Source organism: Pistacia vera, unplaced genomic scaffold, assembly GCF_008641045.1.
Source record: "Pistacia vera cultivar Batoury unplaced genomic scaffold, PisVer_v2 Contig200, whole genome shotgun sequence".
Lineage (NCBI taxonomy): Eukaryota > Viridiplantae > Streptophyta > Magnoliopsida > Sapindales > Anacardiaceae > Pistacia > Pistacia vera.
The window spans coordinates 965,057-989,115 of record NW_022196003.1 but is presented as its reverse complement, the minus strand read 5'-3'; the positions used below and the strand labels follow the sequence as shown (position 1 = coordinate 989,115).

General features: G+C 35.2%; 3 protein-coding genes and 1 pseudogene across 3 annotated transcripts; 3 read left to right on the top strand and 1 right to left on the bottom strand.

The window, feature by feature from the left end:
* On the bottom strand, window positions 1-6,760 carry LOC116128486 (pentatricopeptide repeat-containing protein At1g12775, mitochondrial-like). Its single transcript, XM_031414202.1, has 8 exons — window positions 6,703-6,760; window positions 6,453-6,625; window positions 4,779-4,976; window positions 1,315-1,373; window positions 1,080-1,179; window positions 848-951; window positions 216-357; window positions 1-129 (listed from the first exon to the last, which is right to left on the bottom strand). Exons 1-8 carry the CDS (start codon window positions 6,758-6,760, stop codon window positions 1-3), a joined length of 963 nt encoding a protein of 320 aa, XP_031270062.1.
* Window positions 6,761-11,689: 4,929 nt separating this feature from the next.
* LOC116128626 (12-oxophytodienoate reductase 1-like) lies at window positions 11,690-14,683 on the top strand. The gene is made up of 5 exons (XM_031414380.1): window positions 11,690-11,853; window positions 12,778-12,918; window positions 13,034-13,164; window positions 13,653-13,829; window positions 13,913-14,683. Exons 1-5 carry the CDS (start codon window positions 11,783-11,785, stop codon window positions 14,503-14,505), a joined length of 1,113 nt encoding a protein of 370 aa, XP_031270240.1. The 5' UTR covers window positions 11,690-11,782; the 3' UTR covers window positions 14,506-14,683.
* Window positions 14,684-16,071: 1,388 nt separating this feature from the next.
* On the top strand, window positions 16,072-16,784 carry LOC116128485 (annotated as a pseudogene).
* Window positions 16,785-19,105: 2,321 nt separating this feature from the next.
* Window positions 19,106-22,189, top strand: LOC116128621 (putative 12-oxophytodienoate reductase 11). Its single transcript, XM_031414372.1, has 5 exons — window positions 19,106-19,247; window positions 19,875-20,015; window positions 20,106-20,236; window positions 21,090-21,266; window positions 21,440-22,189. Exons 1-5 carry the CDS (start codon window positions 19,171-19,173, stop codon window positions 22,030-22,032), a joined length of 1,119 nt encoding a protein of 372 aa, XP_031270232.1. The 5' UTR covers window positions 19,106-19,170; the 3' UTR covers window positions 22,033-22,189.
* Window positions 22,190-24,059: the final 1,870 nt, after the last annotated feature.

Below are 24,059 nucleotides of genomic sequence, written 5' to 3'. Positions count from 1 at the left end.
TTAAGAATTTGAGATAATTTTCATCCTTCCCAGTAAATCTACAATTATTGAAGCTATGGATGCATCTAGCTTCAGATTTCTCTCATTCATTTTGTGAAGAAGTTCAACCACTTTTGAAGTCTCATTATTCTGCAAGAAACCAGACATAAGTGTACCAAATATGAGTACATCTGGAGCACAACCGTTTTGCTCCATATTGATAACAAATTACTTGCCATTTCTATTTCCCTCTTTACAAAGTCCATCATCAGAATGTTATTGCACAACATCTGGAACAAAGCCTTATTTCGCAATCTGTGAAACAGTTCCCAAGCAATTTTGAGTCTCCCTGTTTTACACAACCCATCAATGAGACAACTGAAAGTTTTTATGTCAGGTTGAATGTTTCCATTTTTTAAAGTATCAAACAGTTCAACAGCCTCCAAAACACAACCATTTTGCAAAATCCATCAATGAGAATATTATACGTAATTAAATCGGGATGATCATTATTGCGTTGCATCTCACCAAATAGTTTCCTTGCATGTCGACATTACCAATCATAAAAAGCCAGTCAGCAAGGTGCTATAAGTAACAACTGTTGGCCTAACTGCCTTTGAAGTCATTTCCCTATAAAGACTCATAGCTTCATCAACTTTACTATTCTTACTATACCAATTGATCAGAGTATTGTAGGTAACTACATTAGGTAAGCATCCTTATTCAACATCGAAGCAAACAACTCTTTAGCATCATCAATTTTATTTGCCAAGCAAAAACCGTCCATCAAAATATTGTAGCTAAAACATCAGGCTTACGCCCTTACTCGCCATAGAATCAAATAGCTTTCTTGCATCATCAATTCTACCTTCCAAGCAATAACCATTCAAATTGGTTCAAGTTATTGTTGGGATGAACACCTCTATTAATCATCAGTTGGAGCAATCCATTGGCTTCATCCATCTTTCCATTCTACAAAGATCATCCATTACCACACTAATGTCACTACATTAGGTTGTACACCTTCATCCAACATCTCCATAAACAAAGCTTTCGCCTCCTCCCCATTAGATGTGTTACAACGACCATAAATTAGAGACCTGTAAGAACAACTTTTGGATTAATGCCCTAGTCTTCATTTCTGAAAACAGTTCTTTTGCCTTGTCTATTAACCCATATTTGCAAAGACCATCAATGATACTATATAACAAACAGATTAGGCTTACAAATGACACCAATTCACCATTCCCATTAACCATTTCTTCAATAACTGAAGGGCATCAGTGATATTGCCTGTTCGACACAACCAGTAATCAAAGTCCCAAATGTAATTACGTTAGGCGTACAACAAAAGAACCCATTTTCCTAAGCAACTCAATCACCTTTAATCTTACCTTCCATACAAAGACCATTAATGAGACAATTAAAAGTCACAGCATCTGGGTAAAAAGCCCTCCTAAAAATACTCCCAAAAATAACAAAACCATCATAAACCCTACCTCTTTTGCATAAGATATTGATGACAATGTTCAAATAATAAAATCAGACAATAGCCCACCGCGATACGAACCTCGAGTACAGCGAAAGGAGTTGATCATAGTGTTGTTTCTTAGCGAGTGCAGTAAAGAAAACACGGAATGAGATAGCAGGAGTGGGTGCATATGAATCATGTAATCGAAGAAATAAAGAGCTTCCTCAAGGGAGAAGTTACCAAATTTGCAGTTTACATGGAGGAAATTATGAAGTTGAGGATGGTGTTTAAAAGTAAGGTGTGTGTTGGGTGATTTTGTGAGTTGATTTTGGGAAACTGAAAATGAAGATGAAAATCTAAGTTTTAAAGCGATTTTGAAGAAACAACGAAGTTTTAACAAACATTTTCGACTGAATTTGAGAGGGGATTTGAGAATTGTGAAGGGGAGGAGTTGTTGATTGGTTAAGCCATCCTTCCTTGATTGCCAAATTGGTAGGGCGGCTTGTATATTAAAAACGTTTTATTAAAATATAATTCATAATATAATTTTCATATAAATATATACAGTATTTTACTTCAAAAGGAAAAGAAAACAATAACCCATAAGATAATTTAAACAATAATAATTATTCATAAATATACTTTAAATCCCACCGAATCTCTTTCCAAATCATTTATCATCCGCACAAAGTAGTGTTATGCCAAATTGAAGATGCAAATAACCTTGGGAATCATCAGATGTTGCAAGGTGAGTTAGGTGACTAGTCTTTTTTATCTTCGATTTGTTTTTGTGTAACTACTAACTGCACTATGCTCAATAATATGCAGGACTCTTTATATGATCCATATTTTTTATTATAAATAATTTATCTATAAAATAAAAATTTATATACTCTTTATTTTTTAAATATAAATTAAAGAATAAGTTAACTCTTCATATTTAGAGAGTAAAATTTTACTTTTTATCCTAATTTTTATTAATAAATTATAAGTTTTTAGATATTTTATGTATTAATTTTTTCTCCTATTAAATATCTTTCTTGAAAAAACAAAAAACATTTTTCCTTCCCACAATGGTCTTTAAAATAAAGAGGACAATCTGATTTGAATAAAAAAATTATTCTTTAAGAAATTTTGGATTATTTGAAAGTTAGATTACCTTGAAAATTACTGAGAATCTTTAAGAAAATGTTGGGCGATAGTTGCCAGCGGCAGGTGGGTAGGGGTGGTGGGCTGGTGGCGTGAGTGGGCTACAATTTGTTTTGAATTCAAGGGTAATTTTGTCAAAAAAATTAATTAATTAGGGTGAAATAATAAAAGTCATATTCATGTAAATAAATTTAAAAATAAGGGCATTATTATCCTAAAAATAACCTTGGGAATCATCCGATGTAGTAAGGTGACTAGCCTTTTTATCTTCCGTTTGTGTCGATTTGTGTTTGTGTTTGTGTTTGTCTAACTACAACTACACAACTATATATATATATATATTAAGTGCATTTTCAAATGATTTTTTATATGATTCAGATTCTTTATTATAAATAGTTTATCCATAAAACAAGAGTCTACATACTCTTTAATTTTTAAATATAAATTAAAAAGTGAGTTTGACTTTTCACATCTAGAGAGTAAAATTTCATTCTCTATTCTAATTTTAATTAATAAATTACAAGTTTCTTTATATTTTATTTATTAATTTTCTCTTTTATTAAGTACCTTTCTTAAAGGAAAAAAAAAAAAAAAAAAAGTTTTTCCTTCCTACAATGTTCTTTAAAATAAAGAGGACAATTTGATTTGAATAAAAAAATTATTTTTTATATTTAGAAATTAATGAAATGTTTTTCATTTATACATAGATGTTCTTTAAAATAAAAAACACTATCGAATATATTATGATGTGTTTCCTTTTAAAAGTTTTAGTTTTGAACTTTAAATTTTTACTGGTTAATCGTTATCCCATTTGGGGGGCGTGGTTCATGAAATGTTAGATTACTGAAAAGTTAGATTACCTTGAAGATTATTAGGAATCTTTAGGAAAATGTGTTTGATTAATTGGTGGGTATGTTATATTAATATGTTTGGTTGAGATGAATAAATTGGTAGGTATGTTGTTTAAATTACTGAATTATCTTTTAATTAAATATTATTATTATATTATTTTTTAACATTGATTATTATTTGGATTACCATAACCCCTCTGCATTTAAAAACTTAGCAAAAACAACCCCATAATAAAAGTTTGGAAAATTAACAAAGCACCCCCACCAACCCAGCCACTACTAGCCGCCGACAACCACCGCAGGCTGCCGACAGCTGACAACCTAACGGCGCATGGAAGGCAGGAAATAGATCTAGCTAGAAATGTCCAGACGTGACAAATCTGGCTGTCGACGGCCATAGACGTGGCCGTTAACGGCCATCGATCTGGCCATTTTCGGCCAGATATCTGGTCGAAAATGACCATATCAGCACACGACGACCATTTTCGGCCTTCCATGCACCGTTTCGGCTGCGGCGACGGTTGGCCGCAGTGGTGGTTGCCGGCGGTAGGTGGGTGGGGGTGGCGGCTTGGGATGAACTGCAATTTGTTTTGAATTCAAGGGTAATTTTGTCCAAAAAGTTAATTAATTGGGATGAAATAGTAAAAGTTATATTCATGTAAATAAATTTAAAAATAAGGACATTATTGTTCTAAAATTTTATTAATAAGGGATAGAATTGTAACAAAAAAAAAGATTGTCCTCGTAATCTTAGAATACCTAAGAAAATTAAGGTAATTAGATTACCTCCAATATTACCAACAGTAACTACTATTGGTATTTGAAGATTACCAGAATTTTATATTATTTGACAACCAACTTGACAACCAAACGTGATAATAAAGTAATATAAGATGACATAACTCTAGTAATCTCATATTACCCCGAACCAAACGCCCCCTTATACATTAATTGATAGATTGATTTCCCAGTACTGATTCTGATTAATTATGTACTTTCTTTTAGAGGTTGTTCACAGGGCTGCAAATAAAGGTGCAGTTGAGCTGAGTCGCCGAGAGAAGCTTGAGACTTGAGAGGTTTGGGTGCCGATTCAAGCAAGGCTCGTGAGCCTCCACAAGCTCCAAAGGGTATAGGTGCAATTTTTTCAAGTATGAGGGGTATAATTTTTACCATTTCGCATATAGATTTTTTTTTATTTTCAAAAACCTAACTTCTTCTTCATCCAACACTTCTCCTTCTCTTTTCTTCTTCTCTTTCCTTCTCCTTCCCTTTAGCTCTTCTGCCTTGGATTTGTCTTCTCCAATGCCTCTAGCTAACTCATCACAAACCTGCTCCAATATTTCTTTCGCCCTCTTCTCAATCTCCAGTTCTTTTGTTGTTGTTGACAATGATGATTTCGTCTCCGCCAATTCTTTTCCAAGCTTCTTGTTTAATCTCTCTGTTTGTCGCCTAAGCTTCTTCTCCACTTCAAGCTCTTCTGCTATGCATGTTATGGCATGGCGAATCCTGTCTGGTGAGCTTGCAAGCTGTGGCGAGTGAGCTCGCGTAATGAAACCAGATTAGTGAGCCCCACTAACAATAATTTCTTCTTCTTTTCTTTTTTTCTTCTTTTATTTTTTGGTAAAATCTAAATCCTGCATTCGTGTTCATAGTCTATTTCCCCTTCAGTTTTGTTCATAGTCAACTTCTCTTCCAATTTCTTACACACAATATTTTTATTCCATTCAACTTCAACTTATATGATAATTAGAAACATAGTAGAGAGTTTAACCATAGTTTAAACGTGAGTTAAACTGAATTTTTTAAAATAACCCTAAGACCAGGACAGTTGATGGGAGTATCCATTGTTGTTTTATTATATTATTTGATTATGTTTGTTTTAATATTTTTCAATATCTTATTCTTACTATTTCCAAAAACACGTTTGTTTCCTTGTCCTGAAAATACTATTATATTTTATTCAACTATTTTTAAACTTCTAAATTTATTAATTTAACTAAATATCCAAAAAAAATTTAGAAATTGACAAAAACACCTCCACCCACCCGCATTTGCCATATTCTGACTACCATCGCCGAAAGGTGGCCGAAATCTGGTATAATGGCGCACTACCGGCTGGATCTGGCCAGTAGTGTGCCAATATAGCCTTTTTCGACCAGATCCACCGTGGATTTGACTGGAAAATGCCAAATCTACGACCAAAGATAGTCGTCAATGATGGCCAAGATATAACCGTCATTGACAACCAAACGTAGCCAGATCTGACCGTCAATGGCTAGATCTAGCCGTAGATCTGACATTTTTCGGCCAGATCTACGGTGGATCTGGCTGTTGTTGACGACCAAACATAGCTAGATCTAGCCGTCAATGACTAGATCTAGTTGTACATCTATCCTTTTTCGGCCAGATTCACAGTGGATCTGGTTGGAAAAGGCCACCTCGGTACATGATCGACCAAATCTAGTCAGTCGTATGTCGATACGGTGACTCTGACCACCCTCCAACGGCAGTGGACGATTGCTGGTATTCAATAGGTGGTGGGGGTGTTTTTTTAATTTTTAATATTTTTATTACAGGGTTATTTAATAAATTCACAAACCTAGAAGGTGTTTTTGGTAATTTTCATATCCTACCTTGTTATTTCCTCATGGGCATTATTGGTGGTGGCTAAGGCTGTGCAAATCTGGATATCCGATCCGAATAGGGCTTTTTCTGATCCGATCTGAATTTTCGGATCAAGCTATTTGTTGATCCAAATCCGATCCGAGTTATGTGGATATCCGGTTTTCCGGATATCCAATTATTCAGATCGGATAATCGGATATCCGAATTTTATCCGAATTTTAAGATTTCCTTATTAAAATCAAATAATTCAATCCTTCATTGGGCGTTCAATGAACTACAAACATAAGCAGTTAGAATGTGTCACATTTCATAGGAACAACATCAAAGTGAACAATAATAATAATCTAAGATGCAAACAGTTTCAATGAACTACAAACAATAAGCATCACTGCAGCACAAGGAAAACCAAAGGGCAAAAATGCTCCTGTGGCATTTACATCAAAAAGACAGCAAGAGAAAAACAAGGGACTTTTTAAGTAAATGCTAGATTGACCATAAGTCTTGTCCTTTGCCACCCCACGTAGAAAGACCAAGGTGCTCCAATTCATCACTACACAAAAGGAAAAATATTATGTCAAACAATGAAAAATAACAACAATAATATTGCTTTGAAACAAGTAAACCCACCTCTGCATCTGCATCTCTCCCCACCAACTTTGGTATTGCCATTCACACCTCTGGGCATCTTCTGTTACAGTAACAAATAAGAGGAATTAGACGAAGATCTTAATCAAACTAACAAACCCCTGAGCTGGTATAAGAGATTAACCATCCATTGATTCTGAATCTCTAAATTCCTCAATGCCTAGCTTATACTATAACAAACCATCCCTACACATCTCTGAACCAACTCCCACATATTCTAGTCACCGTCTCCCATAAAATCTTTCTGCATACTTAGATGAAACTAATCCTTCAGTAATGACAGCCTTTTGGTACACACTAGTCATTAGGTAAATAACAGTAAACTTAACTAAATTGGGTTAGTAAATAAAATGGGTATTTTTCTTTTTCTTTTTTTTTTTTGCTTTTGTCACCATTCTTAAGTTTTATGGTCTTGTGTGATTACATTTTCTAGAACCAGATTAGCTTTTGATAGTAAAAATGGGTATTTTCATTTTTCATTTTTCTTTAATATATGCAGCAGCTCATTCGCCCAAGGTCCTAACACATGCGAGAGAAATCTCAGATGCTTGGCTTTGAAACACCTGGGTCTTGTAACATTGAAGGGTTTGATTATAAATCTTTCTCAGGGCAAAATACTGAGTTCATGCCTGTTCAGGACAAATTATCTTCACCTCCAATACTCATAAATTAAAACACTTCTATTTTTCCAATCAAACAAACAGCCCACCAATGGCTGGATTTACCACATCAACAATCAACACATTACATAATCAACATCAAATAACCATCAACAACATAACATAACAACATTTTTTATTCAACAATATAATTGAATTGTATGTGAGAAAAGAATCATATTCTTGGTAAAACTAATTAAACAATAAAAATCATATTGTACCTTTTGGGAGGCTGCAATACAAAATGACATAGAAAGGTCTTAGTAACAATCATCTAGATGAACACAAGAATTTTCCATTGCCAAAGATGAAATCCCTACAAAAAGTTGGACAAAAACACAATATGAGTAATGATACCAAATATATTCAACACGAAAGATATAAGTTATAACTAAATATTAATTATTTGAAAATAAAGCAAAATTTTGACCTGACTCAATTTCCAATATTTCATCCAAGCTCTCCTCATTGACAAACGGTGTACGCGTAGCCCGAATCCAATCTTGTGTATAAATAAGAGCTTCCACTGTCTTAGGAGTAAGAGAACTACGAAAGAATCTAATATCGACCCCCAGTACTAAAAGCTGACTCCGATGCAACAGAAATAGGCATAGCCAAAACATCTCGTGCTATCAAAGAGAGAATTTGATATCTTGGTGAATTCACTTCCCCCAAGTCAAGATATCAAAGTTCTCGTTTCATCATCTTCACATGCTTTATTTAAATATTTTTCCAACTCAGATTAGGCTCCAAAGCATGTTGTCTAGCCTTTTCATCTTTAAAAATGCCTTCATGATGACTTGAGGAGCAACATTTGCATCAGTCAAATAAATGTTTTTGCAAGTTTAGTTTGTTGACTTGATTGCACACTGGGAGAAGCCTTAGCCAAACTATATTCCTTAAAATAGAGCAAACAAAGTGTCATGCACTTTTGTTTTGAGTTATTGGCTTTTTCAGCATCTACAACATCAATAGCCCAATATACATATTTTAACTTTTTGTTGGGATCCAATACTCCTGCAATGAATAGCATTATGTTGATATTATCAACCTTCCCCAATATTTGTCATGTTTTCCTCTCATTTTCGCTACCATCAAACGTAAGCTCGGATCATCATTGTACACCATATCAAAATCTTCAAGCTAATGCCATATATCTCCTCCATGTGTACATTAGTGGTAACATAAAGGGAACCTGACACACGTAGAGTTGCATCATAAAAAACTTTCAAAAAAGGTAATGAGTATCGAGCATATTCCAATCAAATTGTGTAGGCAACCCTTTGACTTTTCCCGCTAGTAAGCTTTCTCTATACTTATATCTTGGATCTAACAAGTAAATGCTTTCCTAAATTTTAAAGCAACATCCAACCTCAAGGAAGTGGAGTTCCACCTGTTTCTACATCAAGAACTAAAAGACTTTTTATTTCAATTTTTTCTTGCTCCACACACTCCTAAACCTATGTAATCTCGCTGGAGAAGACCTCCCATATCTCAACTGCAGAACGAATTCTAAATATTGAGTCATCCATATTTTAACCCCTCTTTGATAGTTAAACTCAATAAATGTGCACAACATCTCATGTGAAGAAAAGAACCATTCAACAAACTTCCATTCCAACGTTCTAACCGTTTTTTAAGATAAGCTATCCCAACAGTTAGAACTTGCATTGTCAACCGTCACGGTGAACACTTAGAAATACCCCAATCAATCAAACATCTTTCAATTGACTTTCCAATAATTAAACCTTATGGTCGTAATCGGCAAAAAGTTCAAAATTCTTTGTTATTCCACTCATCATCAATAAAGTGAGCGTAAGACACATGTAATTAAGATTTTGAAAGATGTCCAGTTATCAGTGGTTAGACAAACACTATGAGAGTATTTACTAAAATAGTTTTTCAACTTTTGTCTCTCACAACTAAATACTCAAACAATCCCTAGCCACAGTAGTACGAGAGGGAACTTGAAACCTCGTTGTGTTACACTCATCATGTATCGGAACCCTCATGCTCCACTGCCTAAACGGTAATCATCAATAATTATCATTTTATCTACAGCCTGTCTACTACATATCTTGATCGAATCCAAGTTATAATGGAATGGGGTGTGGAGGGGGAAGTAGGTGCAACACCACTAGCAAAGTCACCTGAGAGTTGTTGAAAAACTAAAGTTTTTTGTCTCTTGTCCGCTAAATTAAAGGGTATTTATTACACGGTTTAAGTGATTACGTAGACACAGTAGTACCACTTTTACTTGCACAACCAAGACTAGTCCACATAATTACATGAAGCCGTCATTTTCTCCTTATTCTCACTATCATTTTTAGAGAAATGGTTCCACACATCAGAAGCATTTTTCCTGTACTATAGTAGTAGAACTTACACGTTTGGTGCTCGTGGTGGTGGTGGTAGTGGTAGTGTTCCTGGTAGAGACACGACATTTTCAGGAGTAGGACTCACATTGTCACTTGTCACCGTGTCGATGTATGAACGGCATTTGAAGTCCCACAAGTAGTACTATTATTTTCACAGGTAGATGACATCTACATTATCAATACAAAAGAATATATCATAAGACATTTGAATCACGTAGACACGCAAATTAGACAAGACTTAATAAGTTTCACAATATATAATGCAAATGGTAATATATCAATTCTGTAGGGCAATTTGGGTTTTAAGTCTTGTGATATCTCCATCTAACTTAGTTGTTCTTAAAAGAAATCAGTATGAATATAAATGCATAAAGAACTGAGCTGTTCTTAATAATTTGGCTAGCAGTTAGAAGTAGTAGAACGTTGTCTTGAAAGGGTAGGTTGATCTTAACCATTTTGTAGATATAACTTATCAAACAATCAACAATATGCTGAAATTATTAAATTAACGTAATTGACATTTGACATGCATAAATAAACGTCCATGATGCTTCCAACTGAAGGGTGGTCAAAATTTACTTAAGCCAGCGCCATGCATTGACAATATTCATCACTGTAATGTTCAGATTACACAATCCAACCCAAATTAACCACAACAGGTGGTTAGAAACACAAATCAAACAAACAAAATCAAACCAGTCACTAAGTTTGAATCAAATCCAGCCACCAACAATCTTTGGAAACACACATAAAACCAAACCCAATCGGCACAGTTTGAATCAAACCCAGCCTCCATCAACCTTGTAATTCAAAACGCAGATCAATAATTCAATACTAATGAACAATAGAAGGTTTGTAACCGGGACAAAGAGAGAAGGCACCATATTACTGTGCCATTAACATCAAACTTAAATCAACATCAAAACAAAAACACCCATCAAATTGTACCATTAAGTCATTAACAAACCATCACCAACAATAATAAAGAAATAAGCACCACGAAATCGCACCAGGCTATTACAGCGTGGTGGCAGTCGCCCTAGGCTGTGACAACAATCGATTTGGGGCTTCAATCGTTAGAGAGACTGAGATCTGAGAGTGTTCGAGCGAGAGAGAGTGAGACACCAAGAGAGTTGAGAGTGTTAGAGCGAGAGAGAGTGAGACACCAAGAGAGTGGCTGACTGACTGTGTGTCTGTCTGTGCGTATTCGAGCGAGAGAGACCGAGTGAGTCAGAGAGTTGAGCGAGAGAGACAGAGTGAGATTGAGATGAGATCTGGTGATTCTAGTCTGAGAGAGTGAAAGGCTTAAGGCTGTGCGTGTTTGAGGCTTTCAGCGAGAGAGGCAGTGAGAGATTGAGACGACAGACGAGATCTGGTCTGAGAGAGTGAAACTGTGACTCCGTGAGAGGCTGTGCGACTGTGCATGAGAGCGAGACTGCGTGTTCGTGATCGAGCGAGAAAGACACTGAGACAGAGAGTGAGTATTTTTCGTTGGAGACTTGGAGTATAGACTATAGACAGACTGTTAGTGACTTAGTGTTACTGTGTTATGGTGAATTTAATTTTGAAAACTCAAAACGACGTAGTTTAGCAAAATCCGGATCGGATACGGATATCCGATTTTTTAATAATCTCGATCCGGTATCTGATCCGAATATTCAAATTTTGCTAAATTCTAATCCGTATCCGATCTAAATTTTCGGATATCCAAATTTTTTAGAACGGATTAGGATCGGATATCGGACATCGGATTTTTTTGCAATGCCCTAGTTGTGGCTGGCGGCTGGTCAATTAACAAAGGAAGTTACGTAATTCCTCGCGTCAGAAATTTTTCTGGGAACCCCACCACTGTCAGGTGCATGATTCATCTTCGCATTTTCGTATTTTTTATCACGCTTATTGCTCTTCTTCTTTGTCTCCTAACATCATCACTCTATAAATACTCTCCTTCACCACACTCATTTTCACAACTCAAAACAATTCAACACTCTTCTTTCTAAAACGGGAATTAAGCTCAATTCAAACATGTCTGAAGAAAGTCCTCGTATTCCTCTTCTCACCCCTTACAAGATGGGTCCTTTCAATCTTTCTCATAGGTGGGCCCATTTTCTAACTTTGGAATCTTACATTGTGCACCCTTTTTTACTCCATTTTCTGTTGGTTTTCGTTGATGGGTTTTGATTTTTATGATGTTCTGACTTCTGGGTTATTAAGCTTTTGCTTTGTTGGGTTCTTAACTTCTTATATATTGGCAAAAGCAGGGAAGGAGCCACTAAGTGCTGAGTGGGGTCTCATGCCCCCACTGACTCATAATGGTTTTGTTTAATGGGTTTGGATTAATATGATGTCCTGACTTCTGGGTAAGCTTTTGATTTGTTGTTTGGATTATATAGTGGCAAAAGCAGAGAAGGGGCCACTAAGTGCTGAGTGGTTGAGTGGGGGCTCATGCAACCCACTGACCTTTGAAAATTCTGTTATTTTCCTTCTATTTTGTCTTTGTAAGAGAAGCCCTCTCTCTTCCATGAAAGTAGATAAGTCTTTGTGGCACCCAATTTTCCATGTTTTGATTTTTGTTTTTTCTTCAACCTCTAATATATTTTAAGCTTTGATTTTTTTCTTTTTCTCTTATGATTGCATATCAGAGTACATCAATAAAAAAAAACTACTATATTTTCTATCTTATGACTAAATTCTTCATCTACTCAAAATATGAGTATTAATTGATGCCTCAAGTTTTTAATTTTATGGTCAATTTATTTTTCTAATTTGCCCCCACTGAAACAAAATCTTGGCTCTGATACTGGGCACTAGGATCACTTAACAAATATGTAGAGATAGTCTAACTTACATTGAGATGTCATTATTTACAAAAATGATCTTTTATGCATGTTAAATTTGGTAAATCGTGTATATTTGAGAATTGTTTTGCAATTTTATGACTTTGTTTGGGTTAGAGAGTTCAGTTTTAATTTTTTGTTGGATCTAATTGAGCTTTGTGGTTGATTTTGTGTGTGTTTCAGAGTTGTTTTGGCACCATTGACTAGACAGAGGTCTTACGGTAATGTTCCTCAGCCTCATGCCATCTTATATTACTCTCAGAGAACCACTAAAGGTGGTTTTCTCATAACTGAAGCCACTGGTGTTTCTGACACTGCTCAAGGGTAATTAATTTTGTTTATACATGTATTAGATTAAAAGGGTACTTACATTTGAGGTTTCAATGTGAATTTTCTGGATTAAAATTTGATAATCTCTTTTGTTTGTTTGATTTTTTAGGTATCCACATACGCCTGGTATTTGGACAAAGGAGCAAGTTGAAGCATGGAAGCCAATTGTGGATGCTGTTCATGCCAAAGGTGGTATCTTCTTTTGCCAGCTTTGGCATGTGGGAAGAGTTTCAAATAAAGGTTTGTTCTATTTCTCTGTCTTTTGTGTATTGTAATGGTTGAATGATACATGGGTTTATCAAATTTTGTAAGAGCTCAATTGCTACTCTTGATTTGTTTACAATAATGAAGTCATGAGTTCAGATCAAGGGGGACGCACTGTGAGCTCCACTGTTTGAGGTTGGACGTTACATGTTTTCAATTCCCTGAAACATTTCGTCGCGTATTATGTCTTTTCTTGTGTCAGGGTTTATCTTCATACTGAGTTATGTAGTCGCATTACTGAGAAAATTGGGTGGCATAACACCTCTAAGCAGCAAAATGTGAGAACTGAAATGTTAAGAGCATAAGTTAATTCAGGTTAATGGAATCCTCAACCTAAGAACTGAAATAGATGTACAGATCAGATGCATACTTCTTAGCTTTTCATTTCAGTTTTTAGTGTTATGTTTCAATTGTACTTGTTTTGATCAGATCTTTTATTAGTTCTTCCTGTCTTGTCTATGCAGATTTCCAGCCTAATGGTCAAGCTCCAATCTCCAGTTCGGACAAGCCATTGACGCCTCAAATTCGATCTAATGGCATTGACGTTGCACAGTTCACACGTCCAAGGCGACTAAGCACGGATGAAATCCCCCAAATTGTGAATGATTTCAGGCTTGCTGCAAGGAATGCTATTGAGGCTGGTAATCCTTCTTCCACAATGAAAACATAAATTTTTTTCTAGTCTAGATATTCAGGTTGCTAATGTCGTGCGCATGTTGTATAGGTTTTGATGGAGTCGAGATCCATGGTGCTCATGGTTACCTAATTGAGCAGTTTATGAAAGATCAAGTGAATGACCGGATAGACCAGTACAGTGGATCTCTCAAGAACCGTTGTCGGTTTGCTCTAGAGATAGTTGAAGCTGTTGCAAATGAGATAGGAGCAGAGAAAGTTGGGATAAGGCTATCTCCCTTTGCAGACTTCATGGAATCAGGGGACTCAAATCCAAAAGTATTAGGTCTCTACATTGCAGAGTCCTTAAACAAGTATGACATTCTCTATTGCCACATGGTTGAACCCAGAATGAGAGCAGTTTTAGAAAAATGTGAATGTCCTCACAGTTTACTGCCCATGAGAAAGGCTTTCAAAGGTATTTTTCTCGTCGCCGGTGGTTTTGACAGGGAAGATGGAATCAAGGCTATAGCTGAGGGTGGTGCGGATCTTGTCGTTTATGGTCGTTGGTTCTTGGCTAACCCTGATTTGCCTAAGAGATTTGAGCTCAATGCCCCTCTCAATAAGTACCATAGAGATACATTCTATACAGATGATCCTGTTATCGGTTACACAGATTATCCATTCCTTGAAAGGATTGCTTAGGTTTTTAATGAAGTTAGAGAATTTGAACTTGTTTTATTTTTCATTGTGATTTGTATTTTAATTCTACTTTATTTCTTGTACCTTTTGAGTGTTATTATTGTGCATTGTATAAGTTCAGAAAATCACCCAGTTGGTAATAAAATTATAAGGCCAAGGGCAACTTTTTTTTTGGGGCATATATTTATAGCTACAGTTATTTTGATGCTTATAAAGTAAATTTACAAACAACTATATGATATAGAATTATATATTTTCTCATATTTTACTATTTAATCTTTCATTTAAATGGTTTTACTACTGCACTGAGTACTAACCAATAGTGTTCACTTTATGAAATGTTTACTTCACTCTACTTTCAGGGGAATGGGCAACGAATGGCCCTTTCTTGTTTACTTCAACAGGTTAATACTTAATAGAGAAATGGCATTCACCCTAAAATTTTAATTTGGGTGGAATGCCCATTCTAAAATTTTAAGGGCATTTGTTGGGTCAAAATGCCCACTTTGCCCCGTTTCAAATTTTTTTTTTTTTTTTTTTCTACCGTTTGAAATATTTTATTTAAACTTTAATTATTTTTTTATTAACTTAAAATATTAAAAAAATTAAATTATTATTTTGCCTCACCATTACAACTAGGACAATTGTCAGTTGCTTATAGCCATTGTTGGCATGATTGTTGTCAAAATCACCGTTGACGTGTTGAGAGACTAGCTATTAACGATCTATCGATTAACGCAAGTGTTGGCCATCAAAGACCGCCAGATTAAAGTGATGCACGGCTATTGACCTATTGGTCATCATGCATGATGTCATTCTGTAGGTGTTCCATGATTAAAATACCAAATCATCAACCATTGGACTTGCACGCATTGACAATGACATCGATAACGTGAAAGAATGTCGTTGTCTAACAATGTTAACCAATTTTTAAATTTTTTAGTTTTTATTTAGATTAAAAAAGAATAATTTTATCTTTGTTAAATAAAATTAAAAAAAATATCATATTAGTTTTATTTATAGTATTTTATGAAATATTTTAAAGAGAAATGTTAGATGTACACATAATCTTTGTATAAAGTGATGTGACAACTGTCATATTATAAGTTTCATATCAATATTTTTTTTCTTTTCATAAATAGGTGTTGTGATAATTGCTACACTATTTTGTACAAAGACTTTTTGTAAGAGTTTTTATACATTTAACATTCTTCTATTTTAAATTATGAGATGAATTTTGTTTGAGGAATTTTTAATGGATTTCATCATGTGATAAAATGTACAAGTTAAACATATATATACAGTACAATCATTTATATTAAAGGGTATTTTCGTCCAAAAATACTATTTATTTATAAAATAAACAATATAATCACATTTTATTCTTTCGTGTATTTACTTTCCCATCTCCATCCTCGTTCTTATTATGGTGTGACATTATCATTGGGTAGAACTTTCCAGAATTGAACGAAATATTCAAGAAATTAACGGGAATTGGTAATCAAATTGTCCATATTATCCAATACGTAAAGTACTTGCGTTGGCCGTTGAGCAGTTTTGACTTTTCATATGGGTCCCTGTTGCCCCTTTTTGTTCTGAGAACATAAAGTCGTAACGGCTAACGTCAGTGACAGTCACTGCTCACAATTCCCACTATACCCCTCTGTACGTTCCCCAGTTTACGGCCTGGTTCATGACTCAGGGCCCCTCATTAATATTTTCACGCGGNTAAAATATCAAGTGAATGATTAGACAAACCAATATGGTGGATCCTAGAGAACTCTGCTCTCGAAAAAGTTGAAGCCATTTGAAATGAAATTGGGTCCGAAAAAGTTGGCATAAGGCTCTCTCCTTTCGCGGACTACATGGACTCAAATCCAAAAGCATTGAGCCTGTTCATGGCAAACTTCTTAAACAAATTTGGGATCTTTTACTGCCACATGGTTGAGCCCAGAACGCTGAAATCCGGGGAAAAATGTGAACATTATGAGAGTTTGAAGCCGGTGAGAAAGGCCTTCAATGGTAGTTTTATTGTGGCTGGAGGATATGATAGGGAAGAAGGAAATAAGGTTGCGGGTGATGGAAATGGTGATCTTGTTGCTTATGGGCGTTTGTTCTTGCCTAATCCTGATTTGTCGAGGAGATTTGAGCTTGATGTGCCTCTTAATAAATGAAATGAAGATACTTTTTATACCGATGATCCTATTATCGGTTACATAAATTATCCATTTCTTAAAACAATTTCCTATGAACATTGTGTAGTAAAAAATAATATAATATAAGTTTTAGTAGTGAGTTTTCTTGTGGGTGGGGTGTCAGGGGTGGCTCTTCCGGACCTAACCTAGTAAAATTTTTTGAAAAGAAAATTATGATTTTTTAGAAATTTAAATTATATTTAAAATTTTGAATTGTAACCATTTGCAAATAAAATCTTATAATCTTAATAAGTAATTCTAATTTTTCTAAAACTTCTCAAACACTTTTTATCCTCTCTTATCTTCTTTTTTCTCCTATCTTTTCTATTCTTCTCAAATTTTCAATTGTATTTATTTTCTTAATAATGTTGTAATAAATTCAATTTATCATATGGGTATCATAAGTTGACAAAAAATACTTGCAACTTTTTTTTCGTTCCTCCTCCCCATTCACTCCTCCAAGTGCCACCTTTGGGTTTTGGCGTCTGATCTTGTCGGCTTCAGAACCAGAGAGGGCGGCCGCGAATTGACCACCACTTGACCGAATTCTGATTGAATACCAATCGAACAACAATTAATTTTTTTTTTTTTTAGATTTACAATAATGATAGGTTCATAACTTTTTCTCATAAAGTTTTTTTATAACCTCGACGTAACAGTTGAGTTGGTGTTATCAAGTTAGCTCCACCATATCGAAGGTACAAAATAATTTTTACTAGAATAAAAAAACGGTTGTTTCTTTATAGGAAACGATAGTTCTTTATGAAAGAATGATCGTTACTCATGGAAAGAATGATCGTTCCTTATGAAAAAATAACTAAATGTTCCTTCTGAATAGTGTATTGGCTGCCTTAGATGTAGTGAAAGCCAACTTAAGAGTGCTAATTTGCTGCCACGTTAGAATTGGAAAAGAAAGTTATGAAAGTAAGTTATAAACATAACATTTTTGGTAGAGTTAAATAAATTTCTATTATTTTTTTCATTGGAAATATTGAATTGGTTTTGTGTTATTGTTGTTAATGATGAGGATTGAAAGCGTTGGTGGTAGGGATTTTGTGTTTTTATATAATCACGTCATTTTGTTTCGTATATTTCCATCCCTGTCTCCGTACTCAATTCTTATGAAATTAGTTATGTTGTGACATTATTAATGCGCAGGAGCAATGTTTTGAAACCCAGACCGGACCAGTCGGTCTGACCGATCCGAGCAGGTTTTGCCAATGATTCTGGTTCATTAAGTATTAAAATCCGTATTTTTATTTAAATCGTTTCTGATCGTTACTGGACCAGCAAAATAGTGTCAGACCGCCTGTCTAACCAGATCAGATGAAAATCTGGTCCAACAAATGTGTGACTGTTTTGAAAGGCAAAATCCCTGCCTTTTTTGCTTGAGCCTTCGCTTCTTTAATCTTCATTTGTTTCTTTTTTCGGCTTCCAATCCAACTTTGTTCATCTTCTCTTTCACCTTTATTCATCTTTGGTTAGATTCGAGCTTAGAAAGTGAAAGAAAAAAAGGATGGAGAAGATCTGAAGAAACAGAAGAAGAAAGAGAGAGAGAGGAAAAAAAAAAAAAAGATGAAGATGCGGAAGAAATAAGAGAAGAGGAGGTGAGAAAAGAGGAGAGAATATGAAAGAAGTAAAAAAGAGAGGGAAGATGAAGTGACCAGTGAGTGAGAAGAAAAAAGAAAAGATGACGTAACATTTGACATGTGAGAAATATATATATTAAGAAGAAAGAGAGGACGGAGAGAAAGAGAGAGGAAAAAAAAGTATGAAAGAGAAGATAGAATTGACATATGAAAAATATATATAGACTGTATATTTTGGATGATATCATCGTCTGACCCAACGAAACCGGTCACTTGACGGTGTCACTTTCTAGTTCAGATTTCAGAACATTGCATAAGAGAACATTCCAGAAGGCAACGAAAATTCTATGAGAGAATTGCTAATCAATTTGTTCATATTCATCCCATGTGTAAAGTACAGGTGTTGAACAGTTTGAATTTGGAGTTGAATTCAGCTGTTCTCAGAACATAAAATCGTAACGGCTAACGTCAGTCAGTGCTCCAATTGCAAGTTCCTTAATAAGTGTCAACATCGTTTACAATAATATCTTTTACTTTCAATTAAACAAAGATTTCCTTAATACCACATTGCATTTACATAGGTGAACTAAATAGATAGATTATTCATAATCGTCGTTTTGCATTATAAAAATTGATTACTTCGCCGTTTTGGGGAAGTAGTCGGCACTTGGCAGTCGGTCAAGATTCACAAACTGACTCACGTAATTCAATATGTCATCAAATTCTTGCAAAATTCCCTTCATATTATAATTTCATTTAATTTTAATTTCCACACTGATGGCTTTTCTTCGTCTCCCATCACCTATAAATTCTCTCCTTCACCTCACTCATTTCCACAATTTCAACAATTCCGAACTTATTTTTGTAAAACGGGACGCTCAAACATGTCTGAAGAAAAACAAACTCCACGTATTCCTCTTCTCACCCCTTACAAGATGGGTCCTTTCAATCTTTCTCATAGGTGGGCATTTTCTTACTTTGGAATCTTGCAGTTTTCACCCTATTTACTTTATATTTCTGATGGTTTTGTATGATGGGTTTTTATTAACTTGATGTTCTGGGTAGTGGGTAGGCTTTTGTTTTGACTGTTTTACTGAAGAATAATGGTTGTGGAAAATCCCTGTTTTGTCTCTTCAATTAATTTGTATTTTAAGAGTGTTTGGTTGCTGAGAAAGTGCTGGGAAAATCAGAACAAGAAACAAAAGAGGAAATCTGAAATTGAGTAGAAATGTCTACATATTTGATTTATATATTAAGACTTTTGATTGTTTTGAAAAACATGTGTGTGTGTGTTTTTTTATAAAAGTAAAATTCATTGTTTTTCATTTATGTGTAATTATATCCGTTTATACAGTGGCACAAGCTGAATCATCAGGTTAGTTGTCACTTTTCTGTTTATAAAAATACATTTCCTGAAGAAATGATCCTCTATGAATGTTGAATATGGTTGATTGGTTACAAAATTGGTGATAGAAGTGGTGTATTTGAGAATTGTTATGCAATTCTATGACTTTGTTTGGGTTAGAGAGTGCAGTTTATTTGTTGGGAATAATTGAACTTTCTGGTTGATTTTGCATTTATATTTCAGAGTTGTTTTGGCGCCATTGACTAGACAGAGGTCTCACGGCAATGTTCCTCAGCCTCATGCCATCTTATATTACTCTCAGAGAACAACTAAAGGTGGTCTTCTCATCGCAGAAGCCACTGGTGTTTCCGACACTGCTCAAGGGTAATTTTGTTTTATAGATGTATAAGATTAAAACGGTAGCACCATTTGAGGTGGAAATTTGATAAGCTCTTTTGTTTCTTGATTTCTTAGATATCCAAATACGCCTGGTATATGGACAAAGGAGCAAGTTGAAGCATGGAAACCAATTGTGGATGCTGTTCATGCTAAAGGTGGGATCTTCTTTTGTCAGATTTGGCATGTGGGAAGGGTTTCAAATAGAGGTGTGTTCTATGTCTTTGCCTTTTGTGTATTGTAAGTTGTAACGATGGAATCATTCCTGGGTTAATATTGCAGACTCTTTAATGTTTTCCGTTTCATATTCCGTTGCATACATTCAGATTGGATGAATCAAGTTTTGTTAGAACCTTTACTGCCATTGTGCAACTCCTGTGTTCACTGTCTTTTGTAATGTATATTTTGCATCATTATATACATTATATTAACTCCCTGAAGCATTTCATTGCTTATTACACCCATCCTCGTCTCTTTTGCCTATGTATTCACTTTTAAGTCTTTCCTTGTAATTTTATATACAATGGATATACTTAAATTGCTATACTATAAAAGTTAGGGTTTGTCACTATCCTGAGTTATGTAGTTGTTTTAGTCAGGAACTTGGGTAGTATATTACCCCTTGCCTCTTATCATGTAAACATGACTAAAAGAACCTATAATTAAGTGGTGAACTGTGATAAATAAATATAGCCTCAAACTGAAGCTTCATTATTTTTTCATGTTTGATCATAGAGATCTTATTTTTGAGTTACTGACAATATGTGGAAGAGTGAAAGAAAAGATTAATGTTTTTTCTTTGCTATTGATCTAAAATTTAGTTTGTTGTTGAGGGGAAGATATTTATGGATGTACAATCAGCTATGCTGAGGTTAAACAATTGAATTGCAGTAACTTGTGTTATGCAACGCAAGGCCAGCAACGGAATTGAAGAGACTGAGTTCTTACCTTCTCATTTGGTTTTTAATGTTTTGTTCCATGTTGACACTCTTGATCTTATGGAAAACCAATACTGGTTTTCATCAGATCTTTATTAGTTCTCCCATTCTCTTGCCTATACAGGTTTTCAGCCAAATGGTCAAGCTCCAATCTCCAGTACGGACAAGCCATTGACGCCTCAAATTCGAGCTAATGGCGTTGATGTTGCACAGTTCACGCCTCCGAGGCGGCTACGGACAGATGAGATCCCTCAAATTGTGAATGATTTCAGGGTTGCTGCAAGGAATGCTATTGAAGCTGGTAATTCTTTTTCTAAAACCAAAATGTAAATTGTGAGAATTAATTTTCTTTTCCAAACCAAGTAAATGGAAGAATTGATGAGCTATCATCACTTTAATTTTCTATATGGGCTTGTAGTAAACCACATCTAGTCTTATGATTCAGGTTGCTAATTTTGTGTATATGTTGTACAGGTTTCGATGGAGTTGAGATTCATGGTGCTCATGGTTACCTGATTGACCAGTTTTTGAAGGATCAAGTGAATGATCGGACAGACCAATATGGTGGATCCCTTGAGAACCGTTGCCGATTTGCTCTAGAGATAGTTGAAGCTGTTGCTAATGAGATAGGAGCGGAGAGAGTTGGGATAAGGCTATCTCCTTTTGCCGACTACGCGCAAGCAGGGGACTCAAATCCAGAAGCATTGGGTGTCTACATGGCAGAGTCCTTGAATAAGTATAATATTGTCTACTGCCACATGGTTGAACCTAGAATGAAATCAGTTGGAGAAAAATGCGAAAGTCCTCACAGTTTACTGCCCATGAGAAAGGCTTTCAACGGTACTTTCCTCGTTGCAGGTGGTTACGACAGGGAAGATGGAATCAAGGCTATAGCAGAAGGTCATGCAGATCTTGTTGTTTATGGTCGCTGGTTCATATCTAATCCTGATTTACCAAAGAGATTTGAACTCAATGCCCCTCTAAACCCATACAACAGAGATACATTTTATACAGATGATCCTGTTATAGGTTACACAGATTATCCATTCCTTGAAATTACTTCTTAGACCTTTAAGTTATAGAAGTCGTACTTGTTTGTACTATTCATTGTGCTTAATATTGTAATTCACTGTATTTTTTTTACCATAGTGTTATTTTTCTGCACTCTATAAGTGTAGAAAACTACCCTGTTCTAGTAATATATCATGGCAATAATTCTCTTCACGTGATTATTGTACAACAACAAAGCTATTGACACGATTACTTTGCATCGAAAATGTGTACTGGCTTATGTGTACCCTTGACTCACACCAGCAGTCCAGACGTCTGATTTTTCTATAAATATTTTTCTAGTGAACGGTCGTCCATCAAATATGGACGGCTGTTCACTTACATGGACTCCCGTCTATATTATATGGACGGGCGTCCATTTACTACGGACAGACATTCCTGTTTAAAGGACGCCCGTCCATAAGTAACATGAAATAATTTTTTTTTATAAAAATTAGGGACGGCCGTTCATTCGTTATGGATGTCGTCCCTTCATATTGGATGGGCGCCCGCAAATAAGGGATGCCCGTCCTTAACCAAAATATGAAAATAAAAAAAATAAAAAAAAAACTTTGGGAATGGTCATCCATAAATTTTGGAGGGCCGTCCCTTACGTTTGGACGCCCATCCATACTTTAAAAAAAAAAAAAAATTCTAAACAAAAGTCTTCTTCTTCGTCTTCATTCCCCATCTCCTCTCTTCTTCTTCGTCTTTGTTTTATGAGATAGGCGTGTCAAATTCAAAGGCTCTAAAGCCCAGAAAACTATAGAAGCAAAGAAGGGAAAACAATTTCTCTTTTAAGGTACATACCTTAAATTTCGAATCAATTTCTCCGTAGTTTTATTGTAATTGAATTATCGCTTTGTAGCATTTACATAATTGTAATTTTAGATCAAAGTTTGGTACTAAAACACCATCAAAGAGCTTTAACGCCATCAAAATGGAGGGGAACAACGACACTGTACCGATGATTGTAGTTTACGTTACTGTACCTAACAAAGAAGCAGGTATTATTTCCTTATTCTGTTTGGCAGCACGTCATCGTTTTTTAATTTTCTATTCTTCAACGGAATTGAGCTGAATATTTCATTTAAAAATTTGTTCAGGAAAGAAGCTGGCTGAAAGCATAGTGAAAGAGAGGCTTGCAGCATGTGTAAACCGGGTAACAGGCACGTGAATCAGTCTTTTAATTTATACTTTAAGGCCATTACATTTTCTCTTGCTGGAATGTAGCCTTGTGAAAGACTTGTTTTGTGGGTAGCTTGGATTAAGAATAGTTAAAGTTTAAGATATATTAAAATTTATTCATATCTAGTTCACTGCCAAGTTGCTCTTCTGGAAATATTTAAAATGAGTTCCTTTTCCTTCCCTCTCGCTAAACATGGTGTATGAAGATGGTGATCAGAAATTTGCAGCATCTACCGAAATTACACCAGCTCTTTGTAAATTCATCTGAATATTAATAAATAAATGGACTCATCATGTTGAGCTTTTATGAAAAAGAGTTATCTTTTAACTGTATTGTTGGGTAAATAGGTGCAATGTTTAAGCTCTCCTTGTTTTGTCTCTGTAGTTTTCTGGGCTTTAAAGCCTTTGGATTTGGCACGCCTATCTCATAAAACAAAGACGAAGAAGAAGAGAGGAGATGGGGAATGAAGACGAAGAAGAAGACTTTTGTTTAGAATTTTTTTTTTTTTTTTTTAAAGTATGGACGGGTGTCCATTTCTAGTGGACACATGTCCAAACGTAAGGGACGGGGACCCCCGTCCAAATGTAAGGTGTCCCCAAAGGTTTTTTTTTTTAATTTTTTTTTTCATATTTTGGTTAAGGATGAACGTCCAAAATAAAGGACGGCCGTCCATAACGGATAAACGACCGTCTCTAATTTTTATAAAAAAAATTTATTCCATTTTACTTATGGACGCCCATTCGTAGTAAATGGACGCTCGTCCATATAATATAGATGAGAGTCCATGTAAGTGAACGGCTGTCCATATTTGATAGACAGCTGTTCACTAGAAAAATATTTATAAAAAATCAAGCG